General features: G+C 34.9%; 1 protein-coding gene across 1 annotated transcript; it reads left to right on the plus strand.

The window, feature by feature from the left end:
- Window positions 1–1,043: 1,043 nt before the first annotated feature.
- On the plus strand, window positions 1,044–5,958 carry LOC128246260 (uncharacterized protein K02A2.6-like). The gene is made up of 3 exons (XM_052964452.1): window positions 1,044–3,477; window positions 3,617–4,711; window positions 5,858–5,958. The coding sequence occupies exons 1-3, from the start codon at window positions 1,044–1,046 to the stop codon at window positions 5,956–5,958; spliced, it is 3,630 nt and encodes a 1,209-aa protein (XP_052820412.1).
- The last annotated feature ends 17,027 nt before the right edge of the window (window positions 5,959–22,985 follow it).

Consider the following 22,985-nt stretch of genomic DNA (forward strand, 5'->3'; position numbering starts at 1 on the left):
TCCACCGTTATTTGAAACTAGATTCAGTGAGTTTAAATACGATCTCATTCAAAGTAGGCCTGCAATAAAAGGATTATTACGTTGGACAATTTTCTGACGAACTGCAATGGAAAGTTCGATGTTTTGGACAAAATTCTTACGCCACACTTCAGGAAAAAATAATAAGAAATAAGTCCAACATGATTAATAATATCTGTCATGTGTTCCCGTTCCGGATAGAAAAATCCGACCCGAGGGCACCTGCGTTGCCTGGTAACGAGGCTTGCCGAGTTACCGGCTACGCAGCGTGCCCGAGGGTCGGATTTTTCTATCCGGAACGGATACACATGATAGATATTTTTTCTAGCATACCTTAATTAATTTTTTGTGTGAAGAAACTGCATAAAAAAGCTCATTTTTTGTACATTTCACCAAAAAGCGCGTGCGATAATGTTTACTGACGTCATGTCGCGCAGTATTTTTATTCACTGTCAACGTCAATAAGTTCCTTCGATATCAAGTCTTTGAAGGGTTATTTCGTTGTTGTGAAGATATATTTTTGCAAAGTTAATGTTTATGGAACTCATCTATTGAAATCTCATAATCATGGTTACTTAAAGTATATAATAAAAGAGATAAAAAGTATTACGTCACAGCGCGTGACTCATCTGGCATGGGGGGATGCCAGATGGGATTTTTCAGCACGGCTGACGTCACCGGTGTTACATAATTGGACTAGCTGCCAATTACTGATAAGCCCAACCCACTGTAGTAAAGGTGTATCGCCCACTAGCCAATAGCAGTCTCTCTGCTCAGAATACACTTGACCATTCATACATGTATGCACTCTGCTTGTAGCATCCATGCTGTTAAGAACTAATAAAATGTTGTCTTCTAACTGGAGTTAGTTGTTTACCTAAACCAGCTAACATACAAAACATGGTGTCAGAAGAAAAGTGACAATGACGTATAATTCGGATTAACGAAGTTCACTACATTCTGTGGACAATTGTCTTTGTGTTTTATGCCATTTTAAGAAGATGGATTCACAAAACAATCCTAGAATGGATTGGGAGTCAAAGGACTTGCCAAGTGCTTTTAGAAAGTTCAAGGAGCACGCAAACTTTATGTTTGGAGGACCTCTAAACAAAAAGTCTGAGGAAGCCCAGTGCAATTACTTAATGCTATGGGTTGGAGAAAAAGGAAGACAAATTTTCTCCACATGGAACTTAAGTGACGATGACAACAAGACACTTAAGAATTACTATGACGGATTTGAGAGCTACTGTGCCCCGAAGTCAAATCACATCTTCAGCCGTTACAAGTTTAAGTCACGCGCACAGGAAGATGGAGAACCATTCGAGTCGTTCGTCACGCAGCTGAAAATTCTTATAAAGGACTGTGGTTACCCAGTCGGGATTCAAGACGAGATGATCCGAGATCACATTGTGTTTGGGATTAAATCAAACAAAATCCGTGAAAAGCTAATCAATGAAGGATCAGAGCTCACACTGACAAAGTGTATAGACCTAGCTCGCACCCATGAGCTCAGCCAGTCCCAAGTGAAGGATATCACTGCAAATGGACAATTTGTAAATGCAGTCGGGAGTCGGAAACCAGGCAGGACCAAGCCGCCACAGAGGGAGACGTTCCACAGACAGCCTGAAGCCCAGAACTCCAAATATGGACATAGTGAAGCCCGGAGTTCCAAATATGGACAAAGTGCAAGGACTAACATTCAAATATGTGACAATTGTGGTAACAAACACCAAAGGAAAGACTACTGCCCTGCCAAGGGAAAAGTGTGTCTTTACTGCAATAGACTGAACCACTTCGCAAAAATGTGTCGCAAGAAGGACAATGACAGCAAGAAGGTCAATGAGGTAAACAATTTTGATATAAGATCTGATCTCGATTGTTACTCTCAGAATGATTTCTTTGTAAATAGCATTGAACATGACTCATTGTCAAACCAAGCATTTGCCAAAGTAAAAGTAGGCACATCCATAATAGACATGAAAATTGACACAGGTGCGCAAGTTAATGTCCTCCCAAAGTCACTGTACTTGAAACTAAGCTTAAAGGGTCCATTACGACAAGCTCAGAAACGCCTCACTGCTTATGATGGCAAACCACTATGCGTGGAAGGTTACATAACCATACCTTGTAAGTACAATGGTCAAACTTACAATGAAGAGTTTTACATAGTTAAATCAGGTTCAAGCCCCATATTAGGCTTACAGACATGTTTGAGAATGAATCTGATAAATCTTGTACTTGCAATGAATTCTAGTACCCCAAGCAAAGATAATGTAAATCACACACCTCTCACAAAGGATAAAGTCCTCTCGAAATACGCAGACGTTTTCGAAGGTATTGGTCAGTTGCCAGGTGAATGTGAAATTCACTTGCATAAAAACGTCTTACCTGTAGTTCACCCACCTCGCAAAGTCCCTGTCGCAATTAAAGACAAACTCAAGGTAGAACTTGATCGCATGGAACATCTAAATGTCACTTGCAAAGTCACTGAACCTACAGACTGGGTAAACAGTTTGGTCACTGTAGAAAAAGCAAACGGTTCTTTAAGGATATGCTTAGATCCAAAAGACCTCAATGACGCAATCAAAAGACCACACTATCCAAACAAGACGCTTGATGACATATTGCCAGAGTTGTCAAATGCAACCATTTTCTCAAAGCTTGATGCTTGCAGTGGTTATTGGTCAATTAAGCTCACAGAAAAGGCTTCATACCTGACAACATTCAACAGCCCCTTTGGCAGGTATCGTTTCTTGCGGTTACCATTTGGCCTGAATAACGCAAATGATTTGTTCCAAGAAAAAATGGACCATTGTCTTGAAAATTTGCCAGGTGTTAGGACAATTGTTGACGATATTGTCGTTTTTGGTAAGGATCATGCAGATCACGACCGCAATTTTGACATGCTCATGACGAGATGTCGTGAAATGGGTATAAAACTTAATGCAGATAAGACCGATATAGGCAAGAGCGAAATCCCCTTCTTTGGTCACATTCTCAGCTCTGAGGGACTAAAAATGGATCCTGCAAAAGTCAAGGCCATACAGGACATGCCACCACCAAATTCAAAATCAGAACTACAAACTGTTTTGGGAATGGTCACATACCTTCAAAGGTTTGCACCCAAACTCTCTGAAATCACACTGCCCTTAAGGCAACTACTTTCTAAGGATGTAGAATTTGTATGGGATATGCCCCAACAGGAAGCATTTCAGAAAGTCAAGAATGTCATAACTCAGAGTCCAGGTCCTGTATTAGCTTACTTTGACCCCAAAAAGGAAATAACTCTACAGGTTGATGCTTCCAAATATGGCCTTGCTGCAGTTCTCATGCAAGATGAGAAACCAGTCAGTTTTGCTTCGAAATCTCTCACTAAAACAGAGGTTAACTATGCTCAGATAACGAAAGAGCTATATGCCATTTTCTTTGGTTGCAAAAGGTTTCACCAGTACGTATATGGTAAACGAATCAAATGTCAGAGCGATCATAAACCACTGTTGGCAATTTGGAAAAAAGGCTTGCATTGTGCACCCCCACGTTTGCAACGTTTGCTGTTACAGTTGCAGAAATACGATGTAGAATTTAATATTTGTCCCAGGTAAACAAATTCCTCTAGCAGACACGCTGTCTCGCAAATATTTACCTGACACATACCCAGAAATTGCAGAAGGTTTAGACGTGCATGTACACGCTGTCATGTCAAATTTACCTGTAAGTGATCAGAAAATGGAGCTGATAAGGACTGCCACAGAGTCAGATTCTCAAATGCAATTACTTGCAAAGGTTATTCTTGAAGGATGGTCAAATGACAGACCACAATACCCCAGCACGCTTCTTGAATTTTGGAACTTTAGGGATGAATTGTCAGTAGTTGATGGCATTATACTGAAAGGAAACAAAATCCTTATTCCCAAGGAAATCAGACCCTTAATGTTGGAAAAGATTCATGAAGGTCACTTTGGTGTAGAAAAATGCACACAACGCGCACGCGAGGTTCTGTTTTGGCCAAATATGTCTTCAGAGATAAAATCACTAGTGCTAAATTGCCCAATTTGCCTAGAACACAGGTGTTCAAATCAAAAGGAACCCCTGCAACCTAGCAAAGTGCCCGATAGACCATGGCAAATCTGTGCCACAGATCTGTTCCACTGGAACAATTCTGATTATGTCTTGCTGGTGGATGCATACAGCAGATATTTTGAGGTTAGCATGCTCCCAAACTCAAGGTCAGTCACAGTGATTGATAAATTGAAAGGTTACTTCAGCCGTCACGGCATCCCAGAAGTTTTACGATCTGATAATGGACCATGCTATGACTCTTTAGAGTTCAACAAATTTGCAGAACAGTACGATTTCAAACACATAACATCTTCCCCAGGTCACTCCTCGGGTAATGGACTTGCTGAAATTACCGTCAAGACAATTAAGTCTCTGTTCACAAAAACAAAACAGGCAGGAAATGACCCATACCTAGCACTGTTAGAGTATCGCAATGCCCCATTACAATGTGGTCAATCCCCTGCACAGCTCTTAATGAGCAGACAGTTAAGGTCAACACTGCCATTAGTAGACAAACAGCTTAAGCCACGAGTACATGATATGCAGACTGTTAAAGACAAAATGCATATTTCCAAACAAAAGTCAAAGTTTTATCATGACCAGTCTGCTAAGCCACTCAGATCTCTTGAAATAGGTGAAAGTGTAAGGGTAAGGCAAGGAAAACGTTGGTTACCTGCTGTAGTAGAAAAAAGGGTTAACAATAGGTCATATGTTGTCAAAACAGAGAACGAAGGATTATACAGAAGAAACAGGCAACATCTTTTAAAAACTAATGAGAAACCTTTTCCCACCAATGGTCAATCTTATCAGTCAAATCCATTCACCTCTGATCTAAATCCTAGCCCAATACCTTGTCCTGCTACAGAAAAGTCATCTTCTCTAGGTAATACAGTACAGCCACAAGTATCAGAGGAAACATTTAATTCCCCTTCAGTTGAAATACCTGTCAACTCACAAGCACAGACCATTTCAGATAGCCATTATCAGACATCTGATGATAGGGTTTATTATACAACGAGATCGGGTCGGAATGTCAAAATGCCTCAGAAACTTTCATTGTAAATACATGCTGTATTGACTATGTAAATAATGTTTTCAGGAACTACTTTTTCATGTTTATATGTTTAATTCTTGTTAGATTTTAGATATAATAGAGAGTGTTCTTACATTAGCAGAAAACCACAAGACATGTAATATAAACTATGCAGTCATAAAATGGATAAGTCAAGCTGTGCATTTATTGACATAGGAACTTAGCAAATTACTACAAGCTGTGAACTCCAGTACTGACTGTGAGAACCCTACTTCAAAGAAAGAGAGATGTTACATAATTGGACTAGCTGCCAATTACTGATAAGCCCAACCCACTGTAGTAAAGGTGTATCGCCCACTAGCCAATAGCAGTCTCTCTGCTCAGAATACACTTGACCATTCATACATGTATGCACTCTGCTTGTAGCATCCATGCTGTTAAGAACTAATAAAATGTTGTCTTCTAACTGGAGTTAGTTGTTTACCTAAACCAGCTAACATACAAAACAACCGGAAATGCCTATCCGGTGTGCTAGAAAAACCTAGATGAGCGCCTTCCTTGATTATATGTGACAATAGGTGATAAGCTGCTGGATTCCCAAAAGAAGTCAGGTTTCCCCACGCAAAATAACAAAACGTTTTCGATTAAACGAGCGTTAATAAACTAAAGTTATTTAAAAAAATCATAATCTTTGTACATGATAAATAAGTTTAACATATAGCTAAGTACAAGCAACGTCTTACGTAGACGAAAAGAACGACGAACACATTGGGGCATTTTCCACAGACGATTTCCTCAGCATCTACGCAGAAGTAAAACAAGTAATACAGTTCCGGGGAGCAGCTTAGAAACACCGTCGTTCGATTCCGGAGGTTTTTGTGGAGGAAAGGGAAATTATCGCCATCTGAAAAATAATATTTTATTTCTTGCGAATCAATACACTTCTCTGTATTTTATATTCTGTTTAATTAAGGTAAAAACATATTTAAACCTTCCAATAAAGCGCTATAACAGTATATACCGGTTTGTAGTTCATTTAAGTAGAGGTTATTTTATACTTGTTGTAAGGGGGAGGTCTGCTTTATCGCCACAAATCTTTGGGTATAAGTTGTCAAATTTCAGACATCCACTTGGGGGGCCTTCTCTCCTGCCAAACAAAAGTAAAAACAAATCCGGTTAGTACACTCTTGAAGAAATGTATTGTCATGTTCATTTATCTAGACTTGATCTCTTGGAATGTCTGTACCTCTAACTAACGGTTATTTATCAATTAGAAATCAAACTTTTGATTTCCATTGATGGGGACAACCAAAACGTTTTATGCTAAATTAACGAATCAATCATTGGAGCCACAACATTTTGTAATAAGTTTAAAATGTTCAAACGCATCTCCCGTTGTAGTGTCAATGTGTTGACAAATGCTATAACGAATCTTCCGTTGTAGTGTCAATGCGTTGACCAATGCTCCAACGCATCTCCCGCTGTAGTGTCAATGAGTTGAAAATGCTATAAAAAATCTGCCGTTGTAGTGTCAATATGTTGACAAATGCTCTAATGCATCTCCAGTGGCAGTGTCAATGAGTAGAAAATGCTATAAAGAATCTGCCGTTGTAGTGTCAATATGTTGGTTGACAAATGCTCTAACGCATCTCCCGCTGTAGTGTCAATGAGTTTAAAATGCTGTATCGCATCTCCCGTTGTAGTGTCAAAGAGGTGAAAATGCTGTAACGCATCTTCCGTTGTAGGGTCAATGTGTTGAAAATCCTGTAACGCATCTTCCGTTGAAGTGTCAAAGAGGTGAAAATGCTGTAACGCATCTTCCATTGTAGGGTCAATGTGTTGAAAAGGCCTGGTTAATCTAAACCTATAAAGGGTGTAACTTGGGGCCTGGCTAATCTAAACCTATAAAGGGTGTAACTTGGGACCTGGCTAATCTAAACCTATAAAGGGTGTAACTTGGGACCTGGCTAATCTAAACCTATAAAGGGTGTAACTTGGGGCCTGGCTAATCTAAACCTATAAAGGGTGTAACTTGGGGCCTGGTTAATCCAAACCTATAAAGGGTGTAACTTGGGGCCTGGTTAATCCAAACCTATAAAGGGGGTAACTTGGGGCCTGGCTAATCTAAACCTATAAAGGGTGTAACTTGGGGCCTGGTTAATCTAAACCTATAAAGGGTGTAACTTGGGGCCTGGCTAATCTAAACCTATAAAGGGTGTAACTTGGGGCCTGGTTAATCTAAACCTATAAAGGGTGTAACTTGGGGCCTGGTTAATCTAAACCTATAAAGGGTGTAACTTGGGGCCTGGCTAATCTAAACCTATAAAGGGTGTAACTTGGGGCCTGGCTAATCTAAACCTATAAAGGGTGTAACTTGGGGCCTGGCTAATCTAAACCTATAAAGGGTGTAACTTGGGGCCTGGCTAATCTACACCTATAAAGGGTGTAACTTGGGGCCTGGTTAATCTAAACCTATAAAGGGTGTAACTTGGGGCCTGGCTAATCTAAACCTATAAAGGGGGTAACTTGGGACCTGGCTAATCTAAACCTATAAAGGGTGTAACTTGGGACCTGGCTAATCTAAACCTATAAAGGGTGTAACTTGGGACCTGGCTAATCTAAACCTATAAAGGGTGTAACTTGGGGCCTGGCTAATCTAAACCTATAAAGGGTGTAACTTGGGATCTGGCTAATCTAAACCTATAAAGGGTGTAACTTGGGGCCTGGCTAATCTAAACCTATAAAGGGTGTAACTTGGGGCCTGGCTAATCTAAACCTATAAAGGGTGTAACTTGGGGCCTGGCTAATCTAAACCTATAAAGGGTGTAACTTGGGATCTGGCTAATCTAAACCTATAAAGGGTGTAACTTGGCATCTGGCTAATCTAAACCTATAAAGGGTGTAATTTGGGGCCTGGTCAATCTAAACCTATAAAGGGTGTAACTTGGGGCCTGGTCAATCTAAACCTATAAAGGGTGTAACTTGGGGCCTGGCTAATCTAAACCTATAAAGGGTGTAACTTGGGGCCTGGCTAATCTAAACCTATAAAGGGTGTAACTTGGGGCCTGGTTAATCTAAACCTATAAAGGGTGTAACTTGGGGCCTGGCTAATCTAAACCTATAAAGGGTGTAACTTGGGGCCTGGTTAATCTAAACCTATAAAGGGTGTTACTTGGGGCCTGGTTAATCTAAACCTATAAAGGGTGTAACTTGGGGCCTGGCTAATCTAAACCTATAAAGGGTGTAACTTGGGGCCTGGTTAATCCAAACCTATAAAGGGTGTAACTTGGGGCCTAGCTAATCTAAAAGTAATAAACGGTGTAATGTGGAGCCTGGCTAATCTAAACCTATAAAGGGTGTAACTTCGGCCTGGCTAATATGTACCTATAGAGCATATCAACCAATTGGATTCCGAATGTTGCTTTATATTTTACCCAAATATTTCGTTAAAGATAATATTTGACTAGTCTGTGAGTCTTCGTACCAAACAATGCCACGTAATATTATAATACGTACTATGTATAAAACATCTTATTTCTATTAATATGGCATACTAGAATTTGTTTGGAAATGAAACTATTAATGAATTATGGGGAAATTAAGGGATCTATGTGATTTCGTTTGCTTCTAGATGGCCTCATCTAATCGATATTTGTAAATTTATCTTATCATAGATGAAATTATTTAACGATATATATTATGTGTGGAAACATATTATGTTTGAGAGGTTATTAATAGCCTGTTTAAATAAAAAATATTTATCCTGTCACTTGCATACAAATCGGTCCAATAACAAGGTGCCGTGTAAATTTAAGTTTATTAGGATAGTAAATCACGTGATGTTTATCTACAGACAATTGGTTATGTGACCGCGAAAACGGACTTCTTTCAATTTTGAAATGTCAGAGGAAAATCACAAATAATATTGACATTGGTAAAACAATCGACCAGAAAATCTACATCTGATGTAAAAATCTTACCCCACCCGCAAAATCTGGAAACTGTGCAGCATTCAACGATAGTAAATTCCATTTATGTGTGTGAATGACAAAATCTCACTTACAACAGAAATGAAATATATCTTTGCCGGTGCTGTTCTGAACATCCAACACTGTCAACACGAATGAAATCAATTTAATAAGTGGCGATTATTTGTAAACATTCGTTATCTTCAACCTTGACCTGTTTACTGTACGCTTGGACTTGCGGAATAATTATTACATCATCAGATACTGTTTGGTGACTGATTATTGTTTATGCATTTTTAAAAGCTTTATTATGTTTTGAATTGATATTGACGTATTACAATGAAATGACTTTGACTGCAAGCGTATAAAAAAGCTTTGAGAACTAATACGGGAACGATTTAAACATGGATACCGAGTGATAGGATAAATTCTATATCCAATCATGGGTCATGTTATATGACATGTTAATCACAGTTTACATAATGAAGAATATAAATTAAAAAACAATAAAGTAACGTATTTAGTAAATGTAAATAAGGCTTCATTTTGATTTTCTTAACACAAATAACACAAGCTCATTTGGAAAATTAATAAACATGATTCCCGATTCCTTTTTATGCCTTACTAAATTGTGTTTCGCTAACAATGCGGTAGAGTGTGATGACTTCATCAGGGAATAACAAGTGTCCCCCTTATTTTTGAAGAAACTTAATAATTTTAAGGTTATATATAGTGTTTTAATAAACCAGTAACAGGATAAATATAATACTAGGTTAGTGCCGTGGCTGGAGAAAGTTAATGTTGCTCGGCTGTGGAAGTTCGGCTCACCCGATAAATTCCTCCGCCTTGCCAGATAAACTTCCCCCTTCCATGGCACTAACCTAGTATTCTCTATTACTGAAACATATACATATATATATGAATTACATCATTGTAACGTGATTTGTATTAGTATGGCATAATTTAATTTGATTCAGGTTAGAATAATATTGAAATAGATTTAAAATGTATATATTAAAGATGCACTATTACTCCCAAAAAAGATCCCCACAATTAATAATATTGTTTTAATATTCCAAAAAGAATCAATAAATGTCAAAAGCAATGGTTCTTATGAGGGAAACCGAGTTGAATTTGAAAGAAATGAGCATAAAACAGGGTATTTCTTCCTTATAAAACTATAGTAGACCACAGTTAATCTTTTAGTATTCACCAATCATTTAATATTTTGCGCTTTCTGCTATTAAATACACTGTTACAATCTTTTTATCAGTAATTTATATTTTCCATACATGCATTATTTAGCAAGTAGTTTATCAGTCAAATTCTTTGTTTGTAATACATACATATGTATTGATTTTAAATAAGAGTGTCGCTTTAACCTAAAGCTCAATATAATTTCGTTCTAGTATAGTTGGTCAAATATTGAGGTCTATATAAGTTAATTTATAGACGTAAAGAAATCATCTAAAGTGCTACAATGTAAATATCACTTTAAGTCAGTTACTAAGTCAGCTAACAGAATGTTTATACAGTATAGTAAGTTACAATTTTAAAACAACTTAGGTAGTATGCCCTATAGGCTTTAACATTTGGAAGAATACTTCACCCAACAGATATTGTATTTTTATTTCCAATAATGTGTTCTTTGTTTATTCCCTTATTAGATATAATGCTGCAATCGGAACTCCTCGGCTAGTATCAAGATATGGCCTCGGATATAATACGGGTCGTAAGAAAATAGTCCATCATGGCCGACCAAGAAGATGTTCAAACAACCAAGAGATATGTTAGTCCAAAGACAGAATGAGGAGCGAACTTTTACCACTTATTTGTGTGTAAGTGTTATTTTTATACTTATTGTATTTTAATAAAATATAAAAATAGTTTTAAAAGAGCCTAATGAGAAACTAATTGGAAATGTCATTAATTCTTAGTGGGTGGGGTAAAGTCTTCTTTCATTTGACAGATTCTAATATTAAATAACAATTTTGAAGCTCCAGTGATCAGTGGCAAAAATTAAGAAAGCAAATACTCTATTTGATTTTTTTTTAATAACAAATAAGTCTGAATCTGACTTTACTTAGATCGATAATAGGTTAGACTTTCTTTCTCAGTGTATTATCTCATACATTTCATATCATTAACTTTAATTTTTTATAATTAAAATTTACATTCTTTTAACCAAGGATGTATGGTTTATATGTCCGTGAGTGTTGGTATCGAACAATTAATGTAATGGCACAATTGAATGCCTCGGCCCTGTTCACTAATATAGTTCTCTAAATAAATTAGATCTTCATTCTATGGTTAACCAGGTTGATTCTATTGGTTTAACAAAATGAGTTTGAACGCAAAACCAGCACACATTTCTTTCAAGACTAAATTCTTTGATATCCACAGTGGTGGTGATGCAGAAACATTGAAAAATGCTGACATTTTTACTGTGCCAATGAAATGCAGACATTTAAATTTTAATCTTATTGTCATTTTCAGAGAAGAGTATGGTACCAGGGGTGCAGCTGACTCTGATTCCCGGCTTGTTCTAATGAAAAAAGGCAGATGAGGTAATGGTTGTGCTATTTTCGAAATTCGGACAATAATTTAACAGTCAAGTATCCTATTGGTTTAAGCCCAAAAGTACCTGCATGTTTGTACAATTAACCAACAAGGATTGACAGTATTAAAATATCAACATAGTAGATGAATTTAAACATGATAACAATTTCATTTCATATTTTTTAATTAACCAGCAGTCCAGAGCTAAAAGCTGCTCTCTCACAGATTGACAGTTTTCTTGGTCATTCTTCAAAAGCCCAAAGGAGTAATTAAATTAAATTTACACATTATTAATTATATGGCTTAAAGCAATAGCAAAAAAATATTTTCCAACAATTGAAATCTGTTCTATTATGTGTGACCTTATATGACTAGTTGGAGGAATTTTCAAACTTGTATATGAAAGACTGTGATCTGATATTATGTCAGCAGTCTAATATCACTGGTTTCCATACATTTGCTCAATAATTGCCAATTGGCTCGTTTAAAGACAAAAATAAAAAAGGTGTTAACAGTAAAACTGTGAGGATGCAGCTTTAAATTGGTGTTGCACTTAATGTTGTTGTACAGGCTTTTAAAATAATTGATCTGAAAATATAATTCCTATTATTGTTGTATTTTCTGTTTTCTATTTCAGGCACTGGAATCCAATGTAATCAAAAATGCCATTGTATGAGGATTGACCTGCAATGCATGGCAATCATCTTAACACAACTGCAACGCCTTCCTTGGAAAAAAGAGTGCAAGATGGAAACAAAGCGTTCAGTGGAACATCTTGTCATCTCAAATATTTGATGACTTACATATTGATGTGAAGTTGAAGATAAAAGTCATCTGTTGGTCCGTGATTATTAAATAAATCCGAACATATATTTTAAAAGGTAAAATGATAAAGGATTTATATACGCTTTAAGTGGTTTTCCTATATTATGGAGGGAAGATAACTACAAAAACAGAAACAGATGGCATCGCAGACCAAATAAAGGAGAACTATTTTGTTCAGTTCAATTTTTAAGACTGCAGAAAATCTGTTAATAGAGCACATCCTTGCAAATGCCATATTGTAAACTGGGCTCTTTAAAATGTGAAAAGGTGAAAGTGGTCTAGAGGATAAGCCCCAAATTCAAGGTTGTGAGTTCAAGACCTCCAAGATACTTTCTCTTGACCTCAGGAAAAGGATGTCCATACTTGTTTCTTCTTAGGCAACAGACTTAAGAGTGATTTTGTAAGCTTCCAGCTTGCATAGCAATCTGATAAGGCATAAAATAAGTACTAGCTGACTTGCAAACAGTTTTTCCATTTGTGTTGATTTATTTTTCAGTCTGTTGGAATGTTTATTAGAAGTGATGCGCATTGCTTACTGCAACCAATATTATTTTCTTTATTAAGTTGAATTTAACAAACACATAACATGGCTTGTGATTTTACGGATGCTGATACATGTTTATTTCGTTGATTGTATGAGTTTATTTTCTCAAATGATGTAATAAAAGTTATTCTGAATGACTGTCCTTTTTTGTTTGTCCTTTTTGTTGAAAATGTGTTGAGGTTTTGGCATAGCATAGTGTCATCATCATCATCATCACCATTGTTGTGTACAAATAAAACATTCAAAACAATGTATTAAAAACCAAACTGTCAAGCCAAGTACTCAAAGAGGCACAAGGATATTGCTAAAGAGACCGTAATACAATTAGACAAATAAAATGTAAAGAAAGATCTATAATTCTGACACATGGTAATGCTTTAAATAGTCCTCTCATTGTGTGTTTATGGTTAAAGAGGAGACATACAGTATATTTTGTAATGAAGACTTAAATTTGTATGGCAACTTAAAGCCATATATGGGGATTAAGCGCCAGAAATATTGTGAAGTCTCCCAAAAGACTCAATGCCTTAAAAGGTCTTGCACAGAAATGAAAGTAAAAATGGGAGCAAAACTAATTTATCATTAGTTTTACATTGGATTGCATACACATGGCTCTGTTATTACTTGACTAATATTAAAAAAAAATTAGAGACATGTTGATCCAAACTGTAATTATTCTTGTTTGCATTTTATGGAGTTGGACATAAAAGAGTCATTTGGTGAAGAGTGATCTAAAGGCTAATTATTCAAAATAGGTTAAGTATTATTGAAAAAAGTCTGGTATACATTGCTGAAAAGCTTAGTAACCTGGCTAAATATTTGTTTAAGGCTTTTATTTACAAAAAAATGAATCAGTTGAGTATCTTATCAGTTACTCTTTTGGTGTTGTTGTTTTTAATAAAAATGACAATTTACTCAAAGATATTGAGACTAATAATTATAGATTAAGACAAGTATAATGTGTAAGGAATCTTCTAATGAGTGGGTTTTATCCACAGCCTAGGAGGTAAAGTGAAGCATGATCTGCCTTGAACAAATACAATTTTAAGACAAGATCTGTCAACTTAGTGCACCAGTCAATTGTACCCCCCCCCCCCACCCCAGGTCAGGGGGAATACTGGGGTTAACCAGGGGAAATGGGCCGTGTTTTTACCTATCAGGTGGCCCTGCAGTGGTGGTTGAATGTGTTGGTTTTATCTTCGCTTAAAATATAGAGGGGAATGGACCTTACCTAGAGTCCCTGGGTGTGGGGGCATTTGGCAGGATTTTGCCATTGGATCGTCCGCGCAGGGTGGGGATTTTAGCCGGGGTTGGCTGTACTGAAAGTCAAAGTCCCCACTATTCCCCAGATGGGGAGGCCGTGGTTACAATTGTCTGGTGCATATCCACATGATTGTATTGGTACTCTAACAATTGAGCTTACTGCGTAGATAGTCACCGCCCCACCTCAACCCCACAGAACTGTTTACACAAAAAAAACTGCAGCCCAAACCCAATAATGCTGAAGTAAAAGCATGCATAGATTTCAGCTGGTAAAGCTGACTGGGTGCCAAGCTCACACCATCCTACCACAATCCACAAAAGTCTGCACAATGCAATCAATGATTTTACAGAATAGTAATGTTGTTTTAATGGCAAGACATGGTGTGAAAAATAACACGGCAAAGTATGACTTAAAACTTACATTTCATAGGGATTAACTGTTGAGAAAATGTTGACATTTAGTCCATGCATGCATTTAATCCGATGTAATGATTCATGCATGCCATGAACCGTATGATCATTTCAATGACTGTCAAGTACATTTTCTGTTTTTCTGTGTGCTCACGATTTTTCTAGAGGAAATAGAGTGCTTCAACTATAAGGAAACATCTAAATATCCATAAAACGAACATTCTTTGAGGTTACAATAAATATTTTCTCTTAAACAAGCACATTTAATTTAACAAAATCCATTTCCTTTTGTTACAATGGGCCTTCTTTACGCGGATTGAAAACAGTGTTAATCGCCGGCAGCCGCATCGCACTTTCGTATATCCTTACTACTATTTACGAGGTCTATCTCGAAGCTTGCCCGGAGATGGCCGAGTTGTTACGATTGATAATGCTGCTGTTCATTACGAAACTCTTTGATTACAAAGTTTTAAACTTTTAATCGACTAAGGAAGATTTTTATATATAAAAGAATAACTGCATCGTATCATTTTGTATTACATGTAGGCACTCTGAATTATATTCCTTCGTTTGCAAAAAGAGTTGGGATCCCTTATCATAAAAGTACTAGGGGTTTACCTATTAGTTTTTTTTTTATTTGTTTTATACTTAAATTACGTCAAGTTTCCTCATATATACTATGATAAGACTTACCCTTCTAGTTTTTGTTAAATTCAGAATTGTTGAAATACGTGTGAGTTTGTGCAAATCAACTAGTTTAAACCCCCAGGAAATTTACATTTAACTAACCATTCCAATGTGGTACCTAACAATCCTTGACAAACACCAAATAATGTACAGAGTATAGATTGTATTGTCGAGTGAGTGTTGCTGTCCCGTGTTTCTGGTTTGTAAATGATTCTTTTTTATTTTCTGTGACGTTGGCGTTGATCCTATCCCAGTGAACGGTGTATATTTTACACTTCCGATTGCTGGATTTCTTACTGTAGTTTTGCATCTAAATATTGCTGTGTTTTCCATGTATTTACTTACAGTTAATATAATTAGTATTGTTGTCATATATATATATATATATATATATGCATTCACTTGCAAATATTGAATATAATATTTGACCACATGGTTCATGGCCTTCTGAATGTTATGCAAACAAAACTTTTAATTCTATGTAATTAAATGGTGTAAATCAATATTTTGTCCGATAAATCATTCATAATTCAAAATATAATCAAATAGGTAAATATGTCTTTTTCATCAGCATACTCTAGCAAATTAACACGTCTGTACCATGCCTTTAGCGCCTTGTAAATAAAAAGCAATAGCCATCTTCTAACCCATTAACATACATGACACTTAAAAAAGAAGAGAGGTATACGCCTTGCCGTACGCAGGCTCAACTTAATAGCATTATCAATATACACAATTTAATAAAAGCCTTTTGAAAAATCCAGAAACAAGCATTATTTCTATATGTGTTGGTAAACATAATAATTAACCAACCCATATACTAATACAATATAATCGATAGTTCGTCCTTATCCCCTGTTAGGATTCAATGGAAACCTATCACTAAGCATACTAGTGAAGTTTTTCCAAAACAAAAGTATTGCCCTGAAAATACTAGCCCTATCAACATTTTGTATTTGTGAACTGGAAACATAGTGATTTAACTTGCTTTCCATTACTGAGAAAAACATTTAAAAATAAATCTGGCATTGGAGTTATTTGTAAGGTTGAGCTTAAAGATGCCGTCGTTAAGATCATGCGAAGTGAATGATTCATCTAGTTTAGAAAACGTTGTGTTTGAATCATTATCTACCAAACTATAACAATACTATACATCATTGTCTTTCTAAATAACACGCCTTTTCTGGATTATTTATTGCCTTAAAATAAACGGTAAACGAATCAAGGATTATTTTTCTGGAATATTTCGTAATAGAAAACTCTTTGAGTATTTGCTGAATCACTCATTTTGACGAGGACATTCAAATGTTTGTCACTTTAGGTTTCTTTGTGTTTGGCGTATGCATATTTGGTTAACTCGCTTGATTTTTTAAGAATTCACTTGCTTTTTGGAGAACTTGCTTGCTGTGGAGCAACTCGCTTTGATTCTGATCTTTGCTTGTGGAAATCGGGGCAGTTCAGCACGTCTTTAGCTTATATAGATTATCAAACAAAAAGTTGGCAAGTTAATTTCGAAGATGTTATGTCGGCAAGGTGTTAATGGTTAGTCTCATGCGAATAATAATTTGCGAGTATATGCATATAATTATAAAACAAACATGATAATATGATTATGCATGTTAAGGTTGTCGAAGTCGAAACAAGTAGTCTAATTAATCAAAACAAAAACATGACGAAAAAATGTCAGACTTTACGAGGTAGTAAAGCATTATCCAAGTAGTTTAAATTTAAATCACACATATGCCTTAGAATAAATATCAATATCATAAAGAGATCATGGCGAAAAGTATGTCATACAGCAATTTATCATATTTTAAAAGTGTACATAACTGGAAAAAATGTTTACAAGTTTGTTCAATTAAAAAACTTAAAATGTTGTGAACATACTTTATTTTCAATAATGTAAACTATAGAAATTAAAATCAAAACGTATTTCTCACAGATATCTTCTATAATATTGACATATAAATTATGAAAAAAAAACGTAACGAAAAATCAAATGCATTCTCATTCATCAGTGGTTTGATAATGATAAATTTGTTGCACGCATAGCATCATCGCTCTGGTGTACGAACGAGAATGTATGAAATGTTACAAGGTACAAAAAGTTACTTTGTACCATAACAAAAATTACCTGTATAAATTGATCCAACTCAGAACACAGAACGTTTATTATTTCCAAGATTTTATTTTGTCAAGGATAAATGAGAATTAAATTGTTTGCAACGTGAAAATCTTCGAGAACTTCGCGTTATTACCAATAACAGTCGGTTACAAATTGTTTACTCAGTAGCTCGATTACCTATTTACTGTAACGTCACATTACCCGCGAGTAGGCCACGCCTCTTGTTGGGAAAACTGCACCTCAAGTAGTTATAAAGCTGCTTAAATCTGCTTAAAGTTAAATAATCTAAAAATCAACTTAAATGTGTTTTATTGATTAAAGGGGTTTGCAGACATAATATTGTGCAAGATTCCAACAGTAGTTATGTTGCATGTCATTTAAAGATAGCATAAAACACAATTTATCTGATGAACTGGGCAGAGTATGTCAACCTGCCCATTTTGAAAGTATTATAAACACTTTTATACATACATATATTTATAATACATAAAGGTACAATAGGTGCATTTTTTCCAAAGCCTTTTTTTAATATTTCATAATTGGGCTGAAATTTGATGTTGGTTTTTACTCTGGTCTAGCGTATCGTTTGGACGGGTGTGAAGTTTTCCATTAAGCGTTATGTTGTATAGTTGTTGACACTTTTAATGGAATATTGATCTTAGATAATAACCTACGAACTGAAACTGCTTATACAAATATATTGTGTTGTAGAAATGTTACTGTATCTTTTGAAATTCATCTACCGTTTTATACTGACCACTTCCATACATGCATGTTTCATGTAATGATGCATACGTGAATGGCGAAGCAGGTCGGGAGCAGGTGTTCTTTATCCGCCAAGACATCCGTCAATCAATTAATTTCTCTTTTATGAAACTTAAAAAATGTATACTAAGAAATCGAAATAACAAAAGCTGTAGCGTGCACAAAACTATCAATTCAAAACCTAATTGATTTATAATATGTCCAAAATATAAAAATTAAGTAACAATTAAATTGAAAAATAAATCATCTTTTATTTCTGCATAATGCTATATTTTTGAAATATTAAAAACAAATATGCATTGCCATTCTTACGATACCCAAATGAAAAATATCAACAATCACGGCGATAACGTCTGTATCAGAAATACTGCTTCTTTAATACTATTTCTGATAAATTTCATGTAAATTCATAGCACGGCGATACCGCAGCTTTGAGTTATACACAAATCTACCTGAACTAACCTAAAATCTATATTTAGCGCATGCGTTTTGAAATTCAGATAGATTCTCTGTTTCAAACCTTCCTTTTTCAATATTTTCATTTTAAATACAAATGCTTCTTAGTCGGTAGATGGAACCAATCGCCAACTTTTTTTTATAAACACTCCAATTTACATAAAAACCGTCAATGGTTTCCAACAAAGGCACACTAGAATATATTTTTGCTCTTAAGTCAGCCTTTTTTTAAACAATTGTAAATAACTGTGTGTATTACTGCAATCGGAGGCACAAACAATCACCCAAGTTTTCTATAAATGCATCTTAACCCAAACAATTTGGAATCGAACATCCAAGAGTGTGTAATTTTGCCAAAAAAAAAATAAGCAAACCAATAATCACGTCAATGCCCACATTTTATATCAAACATCTGCACATTATACTCAGGTAGATCCCACTTATATGAAAAATATGAAAGTATAGACAAATCATCAGCTTTCTCATTTACAGACCTAGGTATTGCTAGTGAAATTAATTATACAATGCAGTATTGAAAAATACTACTAGCAATATTATGCATTTCCCTTTTCATCGAACCCTTTACCACTACCGATTTAACACCTTCTGTATATCATTTCAACTTCTAGTGACTTACAATGTGTGCCAACAACAACTCAACTCTAACTCTCTTCAAGAGGATGGATTTGTGCTCTCTATATTTAACCAGAGTCCGTGCAATACAGCATTTTCAGTACTGACCCGCCTTGTTTCACCACGAACACATTAAATAGTTTGTATGATGCTCATAAATCTGTACAAACTTAAATGCACTAGTAGAATCAAATTTAATCATGATTAAATATTTTTTAATAATTACCAATACATTTAATTATTTTCATATGTTACAAGCCGCTGTGTATTATTTTAATAACGTGGGTAGTGTGTGTGTGCAATAACTATCACTTAACCAATGAAATCAATTGCATCCCAGTCTAAAGTAGCTAAAGAACTTCAGCGAACACGTTATATATTACCTTTTTGGATGTGTTCGCTGAAGAGAACGCCGTATCCAAACCCTACCAGAATTCGTGACATTTTTATGTCACGCTGTTATTTCACTTGTATGCATTGTACAGACAAAATAGCTGTATGCTTAGGTTAATGAAGTAAAATGTAGTTCACAAACTCATTTTCAAAACCAAAAAAACGCTTTAAAGATAGTTGATTTGGCTTTTTAATAAATCCTTTTACAAGCATTCCTTATCTAGGTCATAGTTGTGTTCAAATTTAATCACGTGACACCTAGATTTTCAGAAAATACCCATGTGACCTAGTGTTTATTTTGCTGTTATTTTTTCTATTTCGAATAATTAATAAATAACTAATAACAAATTTGGAATAAATAAATTGTTTTTACTGATCAAAAGGTATTTACAGCCTTACTGCAATTGGATTCAACTAAATGAACAATGTGAATCCGATGCTATAAATAGAATCCATCGACGTCATCATGGTCATGTGATTGCATTGCATCATCACACTCAATTGATTCTGGTTGACTTTACTATGGGGGTTACGCCATAACTTTAATGTGTTGTAAACATCAAAAAAATAAAAATCAACATTAAAGTTATGGAAGCCAGAACCGATTAATACACCATTGGCTGCAAAGATCGTTCGATAGAACAAGATTCAAATGTTTAGCCAGAGTGGGATTTACTAACCAATCAAAGGGACTAACACTTTTGGCTTTGGTATAAATTTTATGTCGTAAGCGAACTAGTGCGGCTGTCGAGAGCGATAATCAAGTCCTTTAATTTTGAAAGTACAATAGATGTTACAAATAATTAAACTTATTTGGGGAAATTAGCATACTCGCTTTTAAAAATGCATGTGAAGGGTTAACCGGTCGACAACATAGTATACTACAATTATTTTATTTCAACAAATGTTTGTTTTATAACCAAATAGTGAACTTAATTAATAAATATTTGCAAATAAGATATGTACATTTCTGGGTGATTAAGACATAAAACATAATTTACACGTATTTCAAACTTCTTATAATATGAACATAAATTCTTAAATATTTTAAAATTCAATTCACAAAATATTAAAGCTAGTATATCCAAAAGTACTTTGATTAATTAAATTCAATAGACACAAAAATATTATATAAAGATAATGACAACATACCTGAATAATGAAGATAAAGCGTATTTAAGTCCTTTTATTTGGAAAGCAAACACGTATTTGCGTTTCATGACACAAGCTTCATCTTAAAAACAAGGTTTTCAACACTTTGATACAGATCTCAGATTTGATAAGCATCATTAAATCATTAACTTGTCACTACAAAAATTCTAAATTTGAAGCTGGCATAGTCTGAGGAATTGTGCTACTGTTTTGAAAAAAAATGTATGATAGGTTGACACCAATTAAGGTAATTAAAGGGAAATCACTTAGTCTTAGTTGGCCAATTTATTGAACTTAAAAACAAGTTAAGAATCTCAAAAGATCATTATTAACTGCCAAAAATATTATACAGGCTGCAGACATTAATATGTTTACATGATATATAGACACGCAAAGTTTGAAAAGTAGTTTTTAGTCTTAATAGTTATTCTTAAAAAATATCTAAATATTAAATTCTTGATTATTAAGCATAATATTCATATTACCCAAGTAAAACAAACAAATGTAATTTACAATTATCATTTTAATATACATTTAATTTATGTTACAAAATATGGGGCAGAATACAAACATACTGGGGTATTATTTCAAGAATCAGAGAGTTATTTTTGGTTAGTTGGGTGGGGTTATAAGTTATATAGTTTTTATTGCTTTTGTGTCATTGTGAAATTTGTCATGTACATATGTTGAAATGTTTTGGGGGTTTTACTTTTATTTTTAATAAGCGTGGACTTAAAAGAGTTACGAATAATACGAATAGAATATCCACTTTATTTAGAGCTCTTATATTACATGTACTGGTCAAAATGTTGAAACATTCCATCGAGGCATCACTGAATCTCACCACGCTCTTCGTTTGATCTGAAAGTTTGAAATCATATATTTATAACGAGTTTTATTGGCAAACGGCATTGTTGCCTTTGGCCGTTTATACTTGGTATAGATAATTATGGCCAAGGCAAAACGTTACATACACATTACTAATAATGTAATACATAGAGGATATTTGTTTATATCAGTGTGAGATAGTATTTTATTTCAAGGGTGTCGTAGAAAAACACATCAATATAGTTTTTGTATGATCACGAGTGAAATAAAAAACGATTTCACACTGAAATAAACAAATGTTCTGTCTCTTTTATGCTTATTTTCGGAGTTTTATTAGTATTTCAATTTATTTTCTTAATTACCCCCTTTTTTGAAAAGCGTGTCTTTTACGCTGTAACCAGTGGGACGCCCTAATAGCAGATGACATATCTGTTAAATTTCTATTTCCTGTTTGTTGGGAAAAGTTCTCTGATATTCTTTTTTATAGTTAAATATTTGCTCGTTTTTTTAGTGCAAAGATTTTTTGAACAGTAATCAATGAAGTTTTATTATTGCATCTATGTTCCACAAAATAACGAAAACACTTTTATTTTAAGCGGAGCATGAATACATAACCAAATCACTACGCCGCCATTCATTGAATGAAAATTTGAAAGTTCGAATGTGTTAGCGAAACAATTGCGGATAATCATTGGATATAAAACATTTTTCTTAGTTTTAGAGTGTGTTTCATGATACATGGATATTTTTTCTTAGTTTTAGAGTGTGTTTCATGATACATGGATATTCAGTCATCTTACTGTCAGAGACCAGTCTGTTTTGCTTGAAGACTGGTCGATTTCCTGGTAAAAAATATATCCGTAAATCTGTAAATTGTAGTGTGAATTTTCCGGGAAGTTCTTATTACAACCACAAACAGTTCAAAATACATTTGAACGATGATATAACATTTTATTTATGTTCAAACAGTTGTTTTCGTCTGTAATTTGTTTGGTATGAAAGCAGATGTTCGATCATTCTGTTTCGAGATCAAGAAAACGTTTGAGAAACGAGATAACCATTTTTCTTATAAACGGTAAGTTGTTAATTTCCAAATATATCTTTATTTAAATTTATGTAACATTTCTTTAAATTTAATACCTTATTTGCCAACATTTTCTGGTTCAAATTGAAGTGTTCTGTTTTGATCAAGGGGAAGTAACTACAATGGATTTTAAAAGTAGTTCTGAAAGTCGATATTTTCACTCCTTATTTTGCACTGAAAAT

Source organism: Mya arenaria, chromosome 9, assembly GCF_026914265.1.
Source record: "Mya arenaria isolate MELC-2E11 chromosome 9, ASM2691426v1".
Classification (NCBI taxonomy): Eukaryota; Metazoa; Mollusca; class Bivalvia; order Myida; family Myidae; genus Mya; species Mya arenaria.